The sequence below is a fragment of the Myodes glareolus genome, chromosome 24, assembly GCF_982192425.1.
Source record: "Myodes glareolus chromosome 24, mMyoGla1.1, whole genome shotgun sequence".
In the NCBI taxonomy this organism is placed as follows: Eukaryota; Metazoa; Chordata; class Mammalia; order Rodentia; family Cricetidae; genus Myodes; species Myodes glareolus.
Window position 1 is genome coordinate 602,551 of NC_142049.1, and position 20,919 is coordinate 623,469.

General features: G+C 42.6%; 1 protein-coding gene across 3 annotated transcripts in view; it reads left to right on the plus strand.

Annotated features, from left to right (window-relative positions):
- Window positions 1-20,919, plus strand: part of Pold3 (DNA polymerase delta 3, accessory subunit) — a 62,724-nt gene that overhangs the window by 27,372 nt on the left and 14,433 nt on the right. Inside the window, exons 1-7 of one of the 3 annotated variants that reach the window (XM_048435035.3) lie at window positions 257-419; window positions 1,102-1,157; window positions 6,049-6,151; window positions 10,058-10,097; window positions 11,887-12,019; window positions 17,816-18,077; window positions 19,523-19,595. In XM_048435035.3, coding sequence (XP_048290992.1) covers window positions 360-419; window positions 1,102-1,157; window positions 6,049-6,151; window positions 10,058-10,097; window positions 11,887-12,019; window positions 17,816-18,077; window positions 19,523-19,595 — 727 coding nt within the window. In that variant the 5' untranslated portion in view covers window positions 257-359. Of the gene's footprint in view, window positions 1-256; window positions 420-902; window positions 922-1,101; window positions 1,158-6,048; window positions 6,152-10,057; window positions 10,098-11,886; window positions 12,020-17,815; window positions 18,078-19,522; window positions 19,596-20,919 lie in introns of those variants that run through there. The other 2 variants (XM_048435036.3, XM_085682928.2) reach the window with 2 other exon arrangements.

Genomic DNA, 20,919 nt, shown 5'->3' on the forward strand with positions numbered 1-20,919 from the left:
ACCATTGAGTTCCACTGCTAGACAGAAAGAGGTATTCTTCTCACTTCCCAAGCGGAAAAAACCTTGCTCAAAGCGGTGAAATATATGGTCCTGAGTCAGCATACAAATGACAAAAGAGAGATTGGAAAGCTCCCAGGTGCACTCAGACAACCAAGCTCGCACCCTTCACTTCCGGTCTAGATCCAGTTTCCTCTACTTCAGGCCCGGGCTGCCTCTCAGTGGTTTGTCCCTCGTCCGCTGCCGTAGCGCGTCGCCTCGTTGCCGTAGGAGACGACCCGCGACCTGGGAGTGAACGAATCCGTTTCCCGCCGGCGGGAGCTGTGGCTGTGGCTGAGCAAAAGGCTCGGAGCTGCACCACCATGGCGGAGCAGCTGTATCTGGAAAACATAGACGAGTTTGTCACGGACCAGAACAAGATCGTGAGGAGCTGGGACCCGGGGAGGCAGATACGAGGGGTCCTGGGCCTGCCAGGGCGTGGGGGGTCTCAACCGGGTGCTTGTGGCTTCGTGGGACCGGTCGAGTGGGCACGGGTCACCGCGACGCTGCCGTGGGGGAGACAGTCTCGACGGCAGAGCCTCTCGCGGGCTCCGAAGTCCGCGGGCCCCGGGCGGGCGAGTGGGCGCTGGGCGCGGAGCCCGGGAAGCTGGCAGGGCTCGTGAGGCCTCCTCCCCGATGCCCTGTCGGGTGCTGGATCCCTCCAGCCCCGAGTGTGCGGTGCAGGAAACACGACCTCTTTCTGGGCTACTGACTCCTGGTGGTTTATCCTCCGGAAAGCGTTTTCTCTTCCGGTATATTTAAATACTGAAAGCAACAGGACCCGCCTCTCTGGGCTGGTGTAAAGATCAAGAAAGATTAAGGTCTTTGTGCCCTCATGAGCCCAGGGGGCACAGTTTGGTACCGATCAATCTGAAACATCTTAATGTTTGTAAAATAAGTATCTTAGTCTTGCTTGTCACATAGATGGTTTTTCTAACCGATATCTATTGTAGTTTACAGGACATAATCATCCTAGAATAAGAATCTTTAGGAGCAGACTCTTGGCGTTTATCTGTACTCTGGAATCGTCTAATAAAGCCTTAAAAGCTGTTCTTTCTTTTTCAGGTCACCTACAAATGGCTAAGCTATACGCTAGGAGTTCATGTTAACCAGGCAAAACAGTAAGTCCAATTTACTGCTAACTTTAATGATGTTGGAGTTTTCTTTCACTTTGTTTTTAATGCTCTTAGAACTCTTAGGTTAGAACCAGCTCCTCCCCCCACCCCAGGGCTAATAGAAAATATAATTTTTCACTTTTGTCTTTGTTCTGTATGTGTGTGTGTGTGTGTGTGTGTGTGTGTGAGAGAGAGAGAGAGAGAGAGAGAGAGAGAGAGAGAGAGAGAGAGAGAGAACGAGAACATGGATGCCCAGTGGCCATGGAGCACATGGGAAGGTCAGGATGATCTTGGGCTCCGTTCCTTCCTTTCCAGCTTCTCGCTCTCTTCTGCATACACCAGACTGGTTGGCCTGCAAACTTCTGAGGCTCCTTCTGTCGGCCTCCCTTTGACCACAGGAGAGCTGCGCTACCTTATCCAGCTTCGCGTGGATTTGGGGATTTGAACTCAGATCCTCAAGCTTGCATGGCAAGCGCTTGGCTCGGCCATTTCCCCAGCTCTGTTTTTCCTCTTTTAGTTCACCGGACTTGTGTACAAATGTGATAATTTTGCTGGATTTCTTTGGCCTCTGGTTAACAGCACTCCGTGTATTGATTTGAATGAGAACGATCCTCCATATGCTCATATATTTGAGTGGCACTGTTTGGAGAGGTTTAGGTACAGCCTTGCTGGAGTAAGCACCTCACTGGAGGCAAGCTGTGCATGTTTCTAGTCCTGTCCCACGTCATGTTCACTCTCTGTTTTGTGTTTATGTTTGCGTTGAAGATAGGAGCTCTTGGCTTCCTGTTGAGCCTCCCTTGCTTGTCCTGACAAACTCTTACATCTCTGGAACTGTACCCCTGAAGAAACTCTTGACTTCAGCAGTTGTTCTTCCAATGCATGATCTTTTATCACAGCGACAGTTTTATCAAATGGGGCAACCATTCCTGTTTATAGCTCAGATTCCTGCATCTGCTGCATTAGATGTTCATGTTTTTACATGTGTTCGTTAGGCCTGACTTTGACCCACATTTTCATAATGATTCTGTTACTGTGATAAAACACTGACTAAAACCAACGTGGGGAGGAGAGGGTTTGTCTTACAGGGCAGGGACTGAAACAGAAACATGAAGAGGCTCGGCTCGCCGGCTTGCTCTCTTTGGGCTTGTTCAGCTGCTTATACACCTCAGGACCATCTGCCCACTGTGTGCTGGGCCCTCCTACATCAGTTACCAGTTCAGTAAACACCCCCCAAACATGCCCGCAGGCCATCCAATGGAAGCAGGTTCTCAGTTTGGGTCACATGTTCCTGAGTGTGCTGAGTTGACAACTGAAGCTATAACAGAGGTCAACATGTGTTTGACATTAGCTGTCTGATAGTATAGGGTGAGACGAGAGCCAATGAGATGGTGCACGTGGGCAAAGGTGTTTGCTGTTGAGCGTGATGACCACGTTCAAATCTAGGGAGCAGGCAGCAGAAAGAGAACAGGTGATCTTCTTGTCTCCACTCATGAGCTATTGCTTAATAAATAGTTTAGAAAGATACTAGAATATTTAAGTGCAAGTTAAAGGAGTGCTTAGGATGACCCTTTTTGCCTTCTGCTACATTTTGTTGTTGTTTTTGTTGTTATTAAAACAGATCTGACTTGAGACCAAAAGGAAAAAGGCGACTTTGAAATCAATGTTAGAATGTTTTGTTCTGCAAAGGAACAGAATGCTGTCTAAATCCCAAGAGGAAGGATGGGTTAACCATTTGAGAAATGGAGAATACTGTGGGGAGACCAACCATATTCCATGTCTCAGGAAACCGTAGATGCAGGCTAATGGGTGGCTGGTCATACTAAAATAAAGAAGATAGTTGAAGACAGCATCGGCAGTAAGGAATGGAAGGCACAGGAACTGGGAATCACCTGGGGCAGGTGCAGGAAGAGAGCCGTCACCTGTGAGGTTGAGGTTTTCTGTGACTCTCCCGCCCTCAAGACCACATCTTACCGTGCAGCTCTGGGTGACCTGGAGTTCACTATGTAGACCAGGCTGGCCTTAAACTCACAGAGCTCCACCTGCCTTCCCGTCCCCCTCCCTGTAGGGTTCAGAGCTCTCAGAACTTCTGAGCCTCTGGCTGTTGTCGACTAAAGTGTGACGTGTTGTAGAAGCTCGCTAAATATTTCTTGAAATAAAGACAAATGATGTGCATCTCCTTATCGTTAGACTAGGTATTGTGGGGAGGATTTTTGGGTGGTTGGAATAAAAGTGAGTAAAGATTTTTCTCTAAGCAACGTTTCTGCATTTAATGTGTGTCTGTGTCATTTTTTTTATTGATATTTATTGAGCTCTACATTTTTCTCTGCTCCCCTCCCTGCATGTCCCCTCCCCCTTCAACCTTCCCTCAAGGTCCCCATGCTCCCAATTTACTCAGGAGATCTTGTCTTTTTCTACTTCCCATGTAGATTAGATCTATGTAAGTCTCTCTTAGTGTCCTCATTGTTGTCTAGGTTCTCTGGGATTGTGATTTGTGGGCTGGTTTTCTTTGCTTTATGTTTAAGAACCATTTATGAGTGATAATTGTCTTTCTATGTCTGGGTTACTTCACTCAAAATGATGTTTTCTAGCTCCATTCATTTTCCTGCAAAATTCAAGATGTCGTTATTTTTTTTTATGCTGTGTGGTACTCCATTGTGTAAATGTACCACATTTTCCTTATCCATTCTTTGGTCGAGGTGTATTTAGGTTGTTTCCAGGTTCTGGCTATGACAAAAAAAGCTGCTATGAACATAGTTGAGCACATGTCTTTGTGGCACAATTGGGCATCCTTTAGGTGTATACCCAAAAGTGGTGTTACTGGGTTTTGAGGGAGGTTGTTTCCTAATTTTCTGAGAAATCGCCACACTGACATCCAAAGGGGTTGTACCAGCTTGCATTCCCACCAGCAATGCCGAAGTGTTCCCTTTTCTCCACAACCTCTCCAGCATAAGTTGTCATCAGTGTTTTTGATCTTGGCCTGTAACATGTGGGGCCGGCTTGTTGGGGTTTCTGTCCCGCCCGGCACCCCACAGCCAGCAAGCCCCAAAGAAAATCACACACAGGACTCCATAAGATTATAAAACTGATTGGCCCATTAACTCAGGCTTCTTGTTAACTCTTGTAGTTTATATTAACCCATTATTCTGATCTATGTTAGCTATATGGCTTGGTACGTTTTTCAGCTGTCAGCTCACATGTCGCTTCTTCAGTGGTCTGGGCAGGAATGGGAGGAATCAACTTCCTCCTCCCCAGAATTCTCCTGCTCTCCTTGCATCATTTCCACTTCTTGTCTGGTTTTCCCGCCTACACCTCCTGCCTGGCCAATCAGCATTTATTTAAAACATGATTGACAGAATACAGACAATTCTCCCACACCATTGGCCATTCTTACAGGTGTAAGATGGAATCTCAGAGTTGTTTTGATGTGCGTTTCTCAGATGACTAAGGATGTTGAACATTTCCTTAAGTGTCTTTCAGCCATTTTTGATTCCTCTGTTGAGAGTTCTCTGTTTAGGTCTGTACTCCATTTTTTTTTTATTGGATTATATGATCTTTTGGTGTCCAATTTCTTGATTTCTTTGTATATTTTGGAGATCAGACCTCTGACCAATGTTGAGTTAGTGAAGATCTTTTCCCATTCTGTAGGCTGTCATTTTGTCTTGTTGACTTTGTCCTTTGCTTTACAGAATCTTTTCAGTTTCAGGAGGTCTCATTTATTAATTGTTTTTGTTAGTGTCTCTGCTGCTGGGGTTATATTTAGGAAGTGGTTCCCTGTGCCAATGCATTCAGGTGTTCTATCCACTTTCTCTTCTATAAGGTTCAGGGTAGCTGGCTTTATGTTGAGGTCTTTGATCCATTTGCACTTGAGTTTTGTGCATGGCAATAGATATGGATCTATTTTCATTCTTCTACATGTTGATATCTAGTTATGCCAGCACCGTTTGTTAAATATGCTCTATTTTTTTTTTCATTTGATATTTTTGCTTCTTTGTCAAAAATCAGGTGTTCGAAGGAGTGTGGATTGATTTCCGGGTCTTCTATTTGGTTCCATTGGTTCTCCTGCCTGTTCTTATGCCAATACCAGGCTGTTTTCAGTACTGTAGCTCTATAGTAGAGTTTGAAGTCAGGGATTGTGATGCCTCCAGAAGTTCTTTTATTGCCCAGGATTGTTTTGGCTATCCTGGGTTTTTTGCTTTTCCATATGAAGTTGAGTATTGTTCTTTCGAGGTCTGTGAATAATTTTGTTGGGATTTTGATGAGCAGTGCCTGTGTCATGTTAATGAACATTTTACAGTCACAAAACATCTGATTCTAAGTAATTCAGTAGTGTCAGAGGTGGATTATATATTTGCCCTCATGTATATTATAGCTTGAAATGTTCAACATGGTGATCTCTTAGAATTACTAAGAACCCCAAATCTTCTCTGTCCCCCAAAGCACATATAGACGCGCAGCTTTTTTTAGAGCAGAGTTTGTACACAGTGTGTGGATTCAGATGATAAGAATTACTCGTGTAGCAATGGCATTTCTCTTTTATGCCTCAGGATATGAAGGCTCGAAAACTTGATTGTGGATCTCACAGCTACATAGTGACTCCCTGTGTATCTGCTACTTAATCACTGCCACTGTTTGGCAGTGGGTTCTGTTCCTCTTGGCATATTTCTAGATTTATCTCAGTTACTTCCTGGGTCACTGAGCCAATTCAAACAAGTTGGCTCTAGTTCCATGCTCCATCTAAAGTCCGTCCGTTGTTTTTCACAAATCTGCCAGTTCCGTAAGTAAAAAATTGCTATTTGGAGAACTGTCAGGTTTCATATATGTAACTTTAAGTCATGAGTTAAGAGTTGATGAGGCGAAGATGCATACTAATGAATCATTTCTGTCTTGTTTGGAACAGGATGCTGTATGAATATGTTGAAAGGAAACGGAAGGAAAATTCGGGAGCTCAGCTGCATGTTACCTACTTGGTGTCTGGCAGTCTCATACAGAATGGACATTCTGTAAGTTTTCTTGTAACAAGCCTACATGTATATAAGATAGAAACAGTATTAGAAATAACAGAAGGAAGAAGCAAGATTGAGTGGTGTGGAAGTTACAAGTATTTTGATTTTTCTTTTCTTTTTTTTTTTTTGTTTTTTGAGACGGGATCTCTCTGTGTAGCTCTGGCTGTCCTGGAACTCACTCTGTAGACCAGACTGGCCTCATACTCAGTGATCCATCTACCCTTGCCTCCCGAGTGCTGGGGTTAAAGGTGTGCTCCACTACTGCCCAGCATATTTTGAAATTGTAAACTTCATCTGACACTCAGGAAAGTTTAGGTGATAGCTTGGCTGTGATGAAGTGACTGTCATTATTGGCTGGTTACCTAGGAAACGAGGTGTTAGAGAGTGGTGTTCTTTGTACCTCTTTTTCCTCTTGAATATGTATAAGGACACTGGTTTTTAATTTTCATCCTTTTTGAATTTCAAGCCACAAACTCAAGTGTTAAAAAAAAGGAAAAAAGAAAAACTAGCTGACTTTATTTTTAATTTGAACACTGATTTTGATAGGTCACTCAGAGTGGCCCACTAGTGGGGGATTGGCCTCAAGGGTAGCTGCTGGTGCAGCCCCGAGGCTTGGGCTGGGAGTCTGTGCAGGTATGTGTAGCGTCTTCTGTCATAGTCCACCAACATTTGGGTACTGCTGCTTTTTCATCTCAACCACAAAGCAGTCTCAGGTCTGCTGAACTCTACTGACTTCATATCCTCCTCAGAGGTGAGCACATACTTTTGAAACTCTCAAGTGTTTAAAGCAGTGGTTCCCAACCTTCCTAATGCTATGACCCTTTAATACAGTTCTTCATGTTGTGGTAACCCCCCCCCAACTACTAAATTATTTCATTGCTGCTTTTTAACTGTAATTTTGCTACTGCTATGAATCATAATATAAATGTCTGATATACAGGGTATCTGATATGCGACCCCCAAAGGGGTTGCAATCCACAGGTTGAGAACTGTAGGTTAGTGGGTTCTTATTATGCTAATTAGGCCTTACTGGATTGGTCTGTCCATTCATTACAAGTTCTCATTAGCTTTTTTGTAGTGGTTTTTGGTTGAGAATGACTTTTTAAAATCACCTAATTTATTAATTTACCAGAGGTTACAAAACAGTCAAGTTTTAAGTTGGTGTCTTTCTTTGAAGGACAGGTCTCACTGTGCAGCCTGGCTAGTAGACTAGACTGACCTCCATATTCATAGAGATCCACCTGCTTCTGCCTGGTGCTGGGAAGGTGTAAACCCCATACCTGACCTCTTTGAAGAACATTTGTTGAAGCTAAGTATGGTCGTACATGCTTATAATTCTAGCATTTGTAAGGTTGATGCAGAAGAGTCAAGGTTTTGATGCCAACCCGGATAAGACATCTCTGAAAAACATAAAATAAAATTCTAAAAGGTAGCAAAGATCTGCAGCTTCTGTCTGTCAGGCTTGAGTTTTATGATGCTGGATTTGCTGGGATCTTCACCTCAGCAAGTGCCCACCGCAGTAGTCGACTCTGTTCTGGTCTGCACTGTTTTTGCACCAACAAGGTGCCGTGTCCTCTGTTGGCCTGTGCATTTTCAGTAGCCCCAAGCGTAGGAGCACTTGGCCATACTGAACTGTCTGCCTGTCTAGATTGTTTCCCTAGGCGTGAAATGACTACTGCCCTAAGGCTGAACTACAAACCTTTTGGTGTTTTAGTGGTTGGTTCCTAATGCTTTTTCTCATAAGCCATGTGGAGTGTGCAATATGCAGAATGTGGCATTTTGAGGAACGTCTAGTTTGTATATATTGATCATGCAGGTGTGTACAGGTACATGTGTGTGTGTACATGCATACATATGTGTGTAGGTATGCATGCATGTGTGTGCATGACTGTGAAGGCCAGAGAGCAATCTTGGGTATTTTTCTTCAAGAGCTGTCCACTCTGTTTTTTGAGAGAGGTCTCTCACTGGGACTTGAAAGCTTGCTGATTTGACTAGGCTAGCTGGCTGGCCAGTGGTCTCCAGGATCCTCCTTCTTGGTCTCCCTTGCATTAGAATTATAAATGGTGCTACTATGTCCATCTTTTTACATGGATACTGGGAATTGAACTCATGACAAGCATTTTATCAACTAAGCTATTGCCCTGCTTCATTTTTTAAAAGAGAAAACATAAAAATACATGAATTTTCTTAATTCAGATTTATGACTACGTTTTTGAAAAGCTTGTTTTGAAGTTTTGTGGAGATAGCTCAGTGGTAGAGGGCATGCCGAGAATGTACAAGGTTTGACCCTCAGTATTAAAACAAACACAAATTTACCTTGCTGCCAAACATGGTGACTCACACCTATAACCTGAAACACTTAGGAGCTGAGGCAGCAGGGTTACTAAATGTGAGGCCGGCCTGAGCATGGTGTGAGTTTCTGTTAAAAACCAATCTAGCCAAAAATTCTTGCTTGATCTTCTTATTGCTCTTCTATATTATGAATTTTGGTGGTTCCTAACATTAACATAAATGTATGTTGCTTTAGTCAAATACTAGATTTAGAGGAGATAAATGAATATTTACTAACAATTACTGAAAATTGTTTGAGTTTTTTTTCTAGGATATATTCTGCTTAAGTCATCTAATGCCTCATTGTGGCAATTCACCAATTAAAGTTCTATTTAAACTCAGTTTTTTCCTTTTTGTTTTCGGTTTGTTGGTTCCCTCATGTCCCATGTAGGTGGCTTTTAGATTGGGTTCACCTTTTCCTTCTGTTTTTGTTGTAGTTCTTATATATGCTTTTAATAGAAACAATTAGGTTTGTATTACCCTTTTCTTAGATTTACAGCCCATTTTGAACTCAGCTCTTTAAACTGCAGACCCTGATCATTTAGTGGTAGAAATGTTCCTCTTGTGGACACACAAGGACTGTGTTGTTGTGTTAGTTGTCAGCCCATCCTGACTGCTACAGATGGTGCCAAGTGAGCAGCATCGTGTGTGTGGCTTCTGAGTCTGCCAAGTGTTTTAGGGCCACGTTCCCTGAGGTGGTGTTGCTGGGCAGAGGGCTAACTGGGGCTGAGCAGATAGTGCTGCTCTCCTCCTCACCACCTGTTAGTGAGGCCCCTGAAGTCAGGGGTCAGGGCCATTGCTGCTTTTGGCTATGAACTTTTTGCTCACACTTCCTGTCTCTCTCCTACTTCCTGTTTTTTTTAAAAGGTCTTCATTTTCCTCACTTTGTTTTTGTCTTTCTATTTTGAAGCTGTAATATTCTTTGTGATACAAGTTTTAGTTTTTTTCTTCATTGTTTGTACTTTGTTTAAAGTTTCTGCTTTCATTTAAAAAGCCTTTTTCTTTTCAGCCTTCTGTTTTAGGTTAATTGCAGATGCCTTACTTGATAGTTAATATTCTTGATTTCTAAAAACAGCTAGTGTCTGTGACAGGAAAAACAGGGGTACTCTTGAGAATTCAATAAAAAAAATTGTCTATTATTAAAAAGTTGCAATGAGAAAAAAGAAAAAAGGCTTTCTTTTCTTTGAAGGTTATTTCGGTTATTCCTGGATGTTGAGTTAGTCTCTAGAACTTATGCTGACCTGTGGAGTGACACAAATCTGTTATCTAGTTCCATAGATTATACAATATTTGTCATTAAACCATTCACCAAAAATTGTTCTTACAGGGATTTGATATGTATTTTTGTTTCATAAAAATATTGAGGCTGGTCTCTCATTTTCCTTTATCTCTTTCTTTTGAGAATCTGTAAAATATGCAACTTAAAAATAAGTTAGACTGATCTATACTGTAGTGTATTTCAGGGTACCCAGTGTTTTTCAAATTTCATAGCTAAGCATAACTGAGTTACTGTCAAGAAAACTGAAATCCCAAGCCCTAACTTCACCACTGATGAAATGTTATTTCTTGCAGTGCCACAAGGTTGCAGTAGTGAGAGAAGATAAATTGGAAGGTAAGAGTTTGAGTAGCTAAGTAGACTTTCTGCTTTTCCGGTTATGGCATTGATTGGGTGCAGTCCGCATAAAGTGTATTTGGCTATTAACCAAAGAGCTGTATGTATATTCATTCCTTTTATTAATGGTTTCTGAAAGTTAAAATCTTATACCTGCCTAACTTCTCGTTTTTAAGGCTAGTCAGCTGACACTTCTAAAGTAATCTATGACAGGATTTCAAGACTCATGAGAGACATACAAAAGTTGCCATGAATTCTAGGTGACAGGGCTCCTTAAACTGTGCGTCGAGACCCCACGTGGGGTTGAATAACCGAGTTTAGAGCTTGTGAAAAGATTGGAGCTCATGACAACAAAACTTAATTCAGAATCCAGTGTGCTGAACCTGAGGGTTTTGTGGCGCTGCTCACTTCTCTGTAGCCTTAGTCCTGAGCACACAGTGAGTGTTGTCTGCATTGTGTGGCATCCTGCCGTGCAACACCAGTGAGCACGGCCTGGACGGCCTTGGCCCAGACTTGAGGCTGTGTCTGTCGTGTGCTGTATTGGATGTTCTCGGCTGTAGTCTTTTCATGTATATGCAAACTTCTGTGCTCTGACAGAAACAATGCTATACTAATGGAAAGCAAATAATTAGTACTTTAGTGTATCGATTAAAATATGTTTGGAGATTGCATTTGTGATAGATTATTTGATTCTAAAAATGGCTATTTCAGTTGCTACTTCTTTTATTTATTTAGTTTTTAATATCATTCAGTGAATTTCAGCTTGGATTAGAACAGGATTTTCAGCAGCTTGAAATGGTCTAAATATACTTCTCTTTTGTACTGTGTATTGTTGCAAAGTTGTGGCATTGTCGGCACTGCTGATTGTAAAAGCAAAATATTGATTGGCTAAAAAAACTGATGTGTTTGGGCTGGTGAGATGGCTCAGCGGTTAAGAGCATTGCCTGCTCTTCCAAAGGTCTTGAGTTCAATTCCCAGCAACCACATGGTGGCTCACAACCATCTGTGATGGGGCTTGGTGCCCTCTTCTGGCCTGCAGGCATACACACAGATAGAATATTGTGCACATAATAAATAAATAAATATTTTTTTAAAAAAAACTGATGTGTTTATTCAGCCAAGATTTCAATTTTTTGTATAAAAATAAACACACACTTGTTTATTATTATGTTAAATTTGTTTTTATTTTTAATAAATAATCAAATTATATGTGTCAAAGGGTTGTTTTAAAGTAAGATGCTTTATGACTTTTTATCAGTAAATACTTGAATTATGTACCTTTTTTTTAATATATAATGTTGCATAAAACTTTCTCTGATGAAAAAGAAAATGTTAAGAAACTGTGCCATATGTGATGGTTACTATGTCCCAAGCTCTGCCAGGCACTGGGGACAGGGAATAATTTAGGCACAGTATCTTCTCTTGTAGAACCCACAGTTTGTTTCTGTGATGGTCTTTTGATTTTGCTCTGTAGGCTCAGCTCATTAGTAATGATATTATACAGTTGCTTTCTCTAAACTGAAATTGGAACATATAACTTAAGTCTTCTCAGGTAGAGATTACTTTATTATCTTAACATTGTCACCTCGTTTGCTGAGTGTCCCTGGGTGAGCGGTATCCTTACAGGTGCTGTACTTGGAAACGGCCCAGCACCATCGCACCCCCATTACAGACAGGCTCGACGTTACTCTGTATATGAAGCTGTTGGCCTCTTAGTTTTTGGACCACCATAGTCCCCACAAGCTATGGAGTTGTGTATTAACAGACTGCTTTTCCTGTTGACTTGTAGCGGTGAAGTCCAAGCTAGCTGTGACTGCCAGCATCCATGTGTACAGCATCCAGAAAGCTATGCTGAAGGACAGTGGGCCTCTGTTCAATACTGACTATGACATCCTTAAAAGCAATTTGCAGAACTGCAGCAAGTAAGCTCCTTAATGTTCTTGTGGGCTTCTTTACGGATTGATTTTGTAAGGTGTTTACACAGTGGCTGCCTCTTAAGAGTGAATGCCAAGTCTAGTAAAACCCCATTTATCTTGCAGTAAGACACATGCCTAGTTTTATGAGTACATCATAAGGTGAAAAATAGCAGCCACAGCCCATATTGAAAACCCCAGTGGACTGCCCATAAATCTGTTTCTCATATATTTATCCTGTCATCACCACCAGAAAGTCTGTGTCCCCTCACTACCACTTTGCCCCAGTCTCTGCGAGTCTAAATCTTACCCATCCTTTAGGAGCTAGTTCAAATGTTGCCCTTCAAAAAACTTTCCCTATTCCTTCCAGCCAAAAGTGACTTGGCTCCAAAGCTCCATAGCCAAGATTAGATCTTGTAAATCTTTTGTGTTCTTCAGGGCACTGGATAGTGACAGACTATAATGTGTGTGCATTTTAGAAACTGTGATCATAGGTTTTAGTTGTGTTTTGCTGCTTAATAGCTCAGTGACTTTGGACAGATTACCTAATACTCTAGATTTGGCTTCTTTATCTTCAAATCAGTTTCGATAATTCCTACTTTGTGAGATTACACTCGGGGCTCAAGTCAGTTCTCTGAGAATGTACTTGGGTAGCTACCACCTTGATTTAATAACAGTTTAAGTTTGGGGCTGGAGAGGTGGCTCAGTGGTTTATAGTACTTATTACTTCAGCAGTGGCCTAGGTTTGATTCCCAGGACCTATGTGGAGACTTAATAATCACCATTCATGTCCTCAGTTCCAGGGGATCCAACACCCTTTGGTCTCCATGTGTACTAGGTGTGCATATAGTGCACAGACATACATGCCAGCAAAGCACTCTTACATATAAAATCAGCTGTATCTTTAAACAGATAATTTGAATTTGTTTGGCCCGTATCTGATGAAGACCGTTGAGTCACCGTTCTACATGTGTTTGGGAATGTGGCGTGGTGCCTGCTCCTAGGGTCAGAGGCTTACAGGAGGCAGCAGTTGCAGCACAGCGCTATTGTGAGAGGAACGTTGTGAGAAGATTCTGGAGGCTGGCATTTATTGCCAGCTTCTGGATGGGTGTGGTGAGGTGGACAAACAGGTGTCACTCCAAAGGAGACACCGTCTAGGCTCAGACTTAACGGTCCAGGAGAAACTGCCAGATACAGGAGCATAGGAGTAAAGATGGAGCTGAGAGAGACTCGGCATTACAGTCATTATTGTCTGTGGTTACAACATGGGGTGTCAGCTGGGAGATAATTAGAAGACTGGGGTCAGGTTCTCTTTGAGAATTTCCATAGAGCTCAGTTGGGTTTTGGACATGTGGAATTACTGGGAAATCTCAGGTAAGAATAGTCATTGCAATAGGTAAGTCTTGAGGTAAACAGAATGAGGTAATCCTGAATGGATTTGGAACATAAGGAAGCTGCTGGGCCAGGGCAGCAGATACAGCCATGTAGACAGAATGTGTAGAGTGACAGAAGGCCAGAAAATAAAATTCAGGGATACGATTTTTCCCAGCTGTATGACCTTGGACAAATTATTAGTCTCTTCGTGATTCAACTTCCTTATGATAAAGTAGAGCCCACAATAGTACCAACTTCACATGTAATAGGGGATTAAGTGGATTAAGGTCTGCAGAGCACAGTCCGCAGGGGCAAAGGGGCAGAAGTGGTGATGGAGAGTTTTGTGTGGCCTGTGGACACATGGGAGATTGCTCCAGTGAGACAGCTAACTATTTCAGAGTGTGGGGAGATAGAAAGGATGGGGCCAGCGGCTGGGGTGTCACCTATTGTACTAAACAGCGCGCTCCTGTCATAAAGCTCCTAGCACAGTCTTAGTTGTCATCTGTGGACGCAGGGTCCTGTTGTAAAGCTCCTAGCACAATGTCTGATTATCACATGGGCAGCAGGGGGAAAACTTCTGCAGAGAGCTGTGTCAGGGGCCACATGAGATAAGTCAGGCATCCACACCTAGAGCCAGTCTCCAAATAAGGTCAGGTAGAGAGCAGGAAGCCCTTCCCTGGGACGGAGGGCTTCATGTTGCCTGCTTGGAGAGAGCTGCCAGGCCATGGTAGACTGCCACCTCTGACCAGCGGGGCCTCCCAACTGAGTTCTTACAGCTGCACTTGGAACATAGTAAGTACTCTTTAATGGTAGCTTTTTATTTTAATGGACAGAAAAAGAAAGGTTTAAGAGGAAGCAGTGAAGTGGAAAATTATGAAAATATTTGGGGTTCCAGAAGCTGAAGGTAGAGTTTCAAAAAAGAGGGACTGATGGGACGATGCCAGTTGCTTTGGAGAAGCAAGTTAGATAGGAATAAAAACTACCCATTGGATCTAGTGATGGCCTTCGAATGCTTCAGTGCAGGGGCCAGACTGATCCAGCTGGGTAAGTAAGACATGAAGAAGAGAGACACCTAACATGGGCAGCTTTTTCCAGAAAATGTGATTGATTTGAGGGAAAGGAGGACAGTAAGTAGCTAAGGAGAAACTGAAACTTTGAAAGATATAGATAGATAGATAGATAGATAGATAGATAGATAGATAGATAGATAGATAGATAGATATAGCTATAGATATGATTTTAGAATTGAGGGGATGTGCTTCAAGTGGTCAAGCTTTCTTATCATTCATAAGGCCCCAAGTTCTGCCCCAGCACTGCAGAATAAGATAAACCCCAACCACAGAAAGAATGAGAGAATTGGTGCTGAGGCAGGGGGATCAGGCCAGCTTACCACTTAGTGAGTACCAGACTAGCCAGGCCATGCAGCAAGGGAAAGACTTAAGATGCATTGTTAGGAGAGAGTGGGAGAGGAGTGGTTGAAGGTAACAGAGGGGCCGGGATAACCAACAGAGACAGATCCTTGGGGAAATTGGTACAGAATTAGCAACTGTATTTTCTTTAAACACCTTCTGATTAGGATTCCTGTCAGTTAACTGCTTTTCCAAAAGTGCCCTGTACACAGTAAATGTTTTTTCAGTAACTAATGTTAACTGTTAATGATGGGCATTAGAGTTGGCTTTTTTCTCTTTATTTCAAAACTTTGAATATGATGAGTATTTGAATATTTATTAAATAAATATACAGTCAGAGAGTAATTTACAAGTCTTAGAGAAAGATTTTAAGAAAAAAATACTTTGCTAATTTTATGTAAAACATTTAATTTTGTTGAAAAAATAATCTGTATTATTTTAAAATCTTGTGGCGCACGCCTTTAATCCTAGCACTTAGGAGAGGTGGAAATCTGTGAGTTCAAGGCCAGCCTGGTCTACAGAACTAGTTCCAGAGCAGCCAGGGTGGTTACACAGAAAAACCCTGTCTCAATGATGATGATGATGATGATGATGATGATGATGATGATGATGATAAATCTTGTGGCATGTCAAGCTGTGATTCATCATATCCGACATCAGATAAAATCTGTCCTGTTAATGTCCAGCAAGTAGACAAACAGGTGAAAGTTAACTCGAAAGTTTAGCAGTGGTTCTCAACCTTCCTAACGCTACAACCCTTTAATATAGTTCCTCATCTTGTGATCCCCCAGCCATAAAATGATCTTTGTTGCTACTCTATAACTGTAATTTTGCTACAGTTATAAATCATAATGTAAATAGCTGATATGCAGGATATCTGGTATGAAATCCCCAACCCACAGGTTGAGTCTGAAGCAAAATCTGCCTGTGCACAAAAATACCAGGGCACTGCAGTGAACTCTGCTGGACATGTCCTCTGTAGGATTTCAGACTTGACCAGCGTGGAAATGCATCCTTTGACCCCAGCGCTAGGAGGTGAGGCAAGAAAAGCAGTTGATCCTCCTCTTCAGTTGTGTAGGAGTGTGAGGCTCCTGTACCACGCGAGGCTCCGAGTCATGGTTTCTCTCCCTGTTGTTGACCAAAGCAACGGAAAAGACAAAGAGTTTATTCTGGGTTACACTTTAGTGGCACGGTTCATGGTGAAGAAGTCAAGACTGCAGGAGCTTGAAGCAGCTGGTCACATCACAGTCCCAATCAAAATCAGAGATCGATGAAAGTTTGTTCAGCTCACTTTCTCCTTTTCACCTAGTCCAGGATTCCACTTTAGGGGATGTTGCCTCCCACAGTGGGCAGGTCTTCCTACCTCAGTTATCTAAATCAAGGTACAAGGTATTCCTTCATAGGTTTGCCCAGAGACCGAATTCCCAGGTAATGCTAGATCTTATCAAATTGACAATTGAGATTAACCATCTCATCTTATCTGGAGATGAAATAGGAGGAGGGAGAGCTTATTTCCAATAAAGAAGTTTGTGCTTGTTCCTAAGAATTGTGAGCCTCCTGAGATCTGATGTTGTGTTTTAGGAGATGTTTTGAAAGCAAGGGAGGTGAGATTTCAGGGTTGAGCGGTCTTCTATCTTGGTCTGTTCCTGGCTGCCAGTTGCTGGTCCTGATCCTAAGGTGTAGAATGCAGATCAAATAAAGAGTTGTCTTAAGACCAACTTTAGATGCTGACAATGAAATAAAACATTGCCTTTTCCACTGTACCTGGAAGCGCTGCAGGGCCAGAGAGGAAGACCAGAGGGTAAAAGGAAATGGTTTCCGTCTATTCTCGGTGCTCATCAACCACAGGTGTTCTGAGTGGACTATGACTCGGTGAAGATTTGAGTTGCTCTGGATCCACTTAGTCTAAAGTTATCTCTGAAATGAATACAGGGGCCATTGCATAGGCAGCTATTCTGGTTAGTTTCGAATAGCTTCCGTCTCCACAGTTTCTGTGTCTTCCCATCTCCAAGTCCAAGTTGAGGTGACACACTGAAGAAGAGAGGGAGCCAGAGCCTCCTCCTCAGCCAGGCGTTCTTCTCAGTCCTTTCTGTGTACCAGGTCCTACGCCGAATGCCTGTAACACAAAGAAAGAAGAGGGCCTCCAGGGAACTTTTACCTACCCCCAATAAGCAAAACACTGGAAAGTAAAATGTTTTCTTTATTAGGAAAAGCTGGGGGGACTCTGCTCTGTGTCTGACCCCTGAGAGGGTAAATGGGTTCCCATTCACGTCGTGGACGACGGCAGTGCAGGCCTGTGAAACAGGGACATTGTCAGTGACTGGAGAGGAGGTGAAGATCCCCAGGAGTGTGCCATGCAGACTGTTAACCAAATGTTGTTGCTGCGCCCTCAGCATGTAACCTCCTGGTGTAAGTTGGTATTTTTAGAAATGAGGAACAAATGGGTATAAAAGAGCATGAGTTACGGGAACCAGGGCTCTATCCCTATTCATGTTTTAAAGCATGGCACACTGGCTAGGAGAATTGCCAAAACACTGGTTAATAATGTATCGCTTTTAGTTCTAGTTTGGTAGATGATTACTGCTCTTCGACCTTGATCAGAAAACCATCTTGTTTCCCAAAGATGGCGAGAGTGTTACTGTTTGCTGGACAGTAGAGGTGAAGGAAAACAAATGTAGAAGTCGGTGCATCATGATGCACGCCTTTATCTCAGCTCTCTAGAGCAAAGGCAGGCAGGTCTCTGTGAGTTCAAGGCTAGCCTGGGCTACATAGTGAGTTCTAGGAAGGACAAAAACCCAACAAGAAAGCAAGTGTGTTTAGTCTGATGAAGTAGAAAACAGCTGATTCTGTCCTCGCTTTGTAACTAGGTGAGCGTGAATTTTAGGCAGAGTTGCTTCTTCACGCTGCATGTTTGTTTTAAATTCTCTAGTTTTATATTGGTGTGAAAAGATATATAGAAAGCACAGAGTTTGGAAATGAGATTTGGTAGTGCCATTAATCTTATACACACTTCTGTACTTAGGTTTAGTGCCATACAGTGTGCTGCGGCGGTCCCCAGAGCTCCTGCAGAATCCTCATCTTCCAGAAAGTTTGAGCAGTCAAATCTTCAGGCAGCAAGTGAGACACAAACCAATGAACTGACCACCAATGGCCATGACCCACCTGCCTCCAAACAGGTATCCCAGCAGCCCAAAGGAATCATGGGAATGTTGCTGTCTAAAGCTGCTACTAAAACCCAAGACACCAACAAGGAGACTAAAGCAGAGGCTAAAGAAGTAACACATGTAAGTCAGTCTCTTGACACTGGGCCTTGAAAAGCAGGATGGGTCCAGGAAAGCCTCCGGAATTTCTGTGCTAGTTTATTTATAGAAGGGCCACGGTCAGTGCCTGGCAATCTACTTCAGTTCAGACATTTATGATTATTTGTTTGAGGTTTTGCTCTCAGGTCCAGGCTGGCCTCAAACTTAGGCTCCCCTCTGCCTCTCCAGCCTGGGAAGGGGCATGAGCCACCGTGCCTGGCCTAATGTGATCTGTATTTTCTCCTCTGATAGTTTTTTCTTCCCTCTTAATACTTTCACCGAGATTGGATTCTCCTATAAAATGGTGACACCCAGCTTGTACACTAGATAAGGGACATTTGGGACAGCCATTGAAATAATGTGTGGAAATTGTTCTAAAGCTGCAGGATTGAGGAATTGTAGAGTGTGACGTCTGAGCATCTGGCTGGAGCTTTGCCATTCGTGTTCATTCATGCTTTCCCCCCTTGTCCTCATTCTTCATTTCTTTCTCTTGTTTTCATTGTCCAGTTGTCTGAACTAACCTAAGGGCAGTAAGAAAAAAAGCTCTCTTGGTTTGGTGGTCTGTCCCAGCATTCTGAAGAGGAGGCTATACGGGGACCTCAAAAAGAGAAAGAATAGGGAAGGCAGGAAGCAAGCACATATTGAATCCATCTGTGCTCCGAGTCTGACCTCTGTGTAAAGCCTCGTATCAGTTCTGTTTGAATCTTGCTGTCTTTTATTTTTATTTTGTATGTGTTAAAAGTAGAGCCCAGACGTGTAAAGTGATTTGCCTGCAGCTGCACTGCTGTTAAATGGAGGCCCAGGGTTCAGATCCCCCTGAGAATTAAAAATACTTTACCTTCTCTCTCGTTGTTTACCATGCAGACCACTTCTGATTTAATCCTCTTAAGACAGATGGCTTTAAAATATGCTCAAGAAAAGCTCAGATGTATTCATAAGTAATTTGTGAAAACAGAAAGCAAGCTTTGGGAATCAGCGTCAGATACTGTGATGGTCTGGAATCTTGCTCTGGAACTAGCTCTTGTAGACCAGACTGGCCTCGAACTCACAGAGACCCTGATTCTGCCTCCTGAGTGCTGGGATTAAAGGCGTGTGCCACCACCGCCCGGCTTTGCTCTGGGTTCTTAGTTAACATCTGCACATTTTGCCATGATGTTTAGAGTCTGTACTGTCAAGTTGGAATGCTTTGTTTTCCTGCTACACCTGGCCCTTTCTGGCTTTGATCTTGCAGTATAGCTGAGGATGGCCCTGAACTCCTAATCTTCCAAGTTCTACCTCCCTTGTTCTGGAACTACAGTCTTGTCCCACCATGCCTGACCTTTAGTATGCTATACTGTTAGAGATGGTTGAAGCCATGGTGCTTCAAGAACAGCCTGAATGTTAGGCAAAATTAGAAATTGTGTGTTTGTTTGTTTGTTTTATGCTTTTAGGCATCTTCAGCTGGGGGCAAAGCTCCAGGAAAAGGAAATGTGATGAGCAACTTTTTTGGAAAAGCAGCTATGAGTAAGTATGTTCTTAATTTCTTTGAACTCACAGATGAAAGTTACTGTAGTAACGTGTGCCTGCGGTTGAGGCCAGTGGTCTAGGTTTTGCCCATCAGGCATTCCCATTCCCTAACATATTTATAGTGTGCTGACCAATGTATTGAGGCAAGGAAGGGACCTTTTGGGTATACTTGAGCTCCTAGAGAGTATTTCTGCTTTTACTTCTTGCCTTAGGAAGAAAATAAAATACTTAGTGAAGCTTCTGAAAATGGGTGACAGAGAGAGTTGCACTTAGTATCGCGGACACGGGCGTTGTTCGCTTGGTGTGACCCTAACTACAGTTGTCTCCAGGGACCATAAAAACAAATATTTTGCCTCTCTTAGGTTATTTTTTAAAGTACTCACAGCATTGAATTAAATGTCAGTGTGAAATAGGCAGTAATGGCCAGGCCACTTAAATGCATCTATTTTTTGAGGAAGGAAAGGCCTTTTATTTAAGTAAGAGTTTTTTCTTAATGGAAAGAGCCAATAGTTACATATTTTTATCAAGTACACATCCCTTGGGGCTATGCGGCAAAATACCAAGCAGAATGTAGGAACCACGGGGTACTTACCGCACTCTTTCTTGGAACATCAGGTTTACAGAGACCTGTGACCTTTTGTCACATGTCTATCCAAGGACATTAGTCTGAATTCTGCTTCCCCACGATAGTCAGATTGATACGCCATGGGGGATTGGAGTGGTGGTGTTTTATTTGCTGTGGAGATTCTCAGAAAAGAATGTTTTTGTATTGTGAAAGTAGAAAAATGTGGTACCTGGAAGTTATCCAGAAACCTGCTTTTGGTGGTGCTGGAGCCATGCACAGGAGGCCACCGTTTGTGTGAATACATCACGATGTCATTCGCCTGCATGGCTGGGACTGGTACGCTGTACTCAGTCTGTTACCATTTCTTGACAGTTTGATGCTTTTCTTATTTTTGTGTATTTATAAGATCCAGTGCGGAATTTTAATTAATTAAAACTTTTTTTGGATAACTTGTATTAGTGTATATCTGTGGGGTTAGTTTCCCATGGAATCCAGAAGAAAGTGTTCCAGGCCATTGTTGCCTGGTGTGGAAAGAGCAGATAGAACCACTGAGCCACTCTAGTCCCTGGTAAAGACTCTTTTGTTTACCATTTAAAAATATGTAAAATACACGAATATTTGTTAACAGTAAAAACTGCCAAATTTTGAAATTGTTGATTGTATACCTACTACGTGCTTAGTTCTATTGCACACTAGTGATAGAATGGAAAAAGAAGACAAAAAAACCTTTGTAGATAGATGCAGACAATGAAAGGT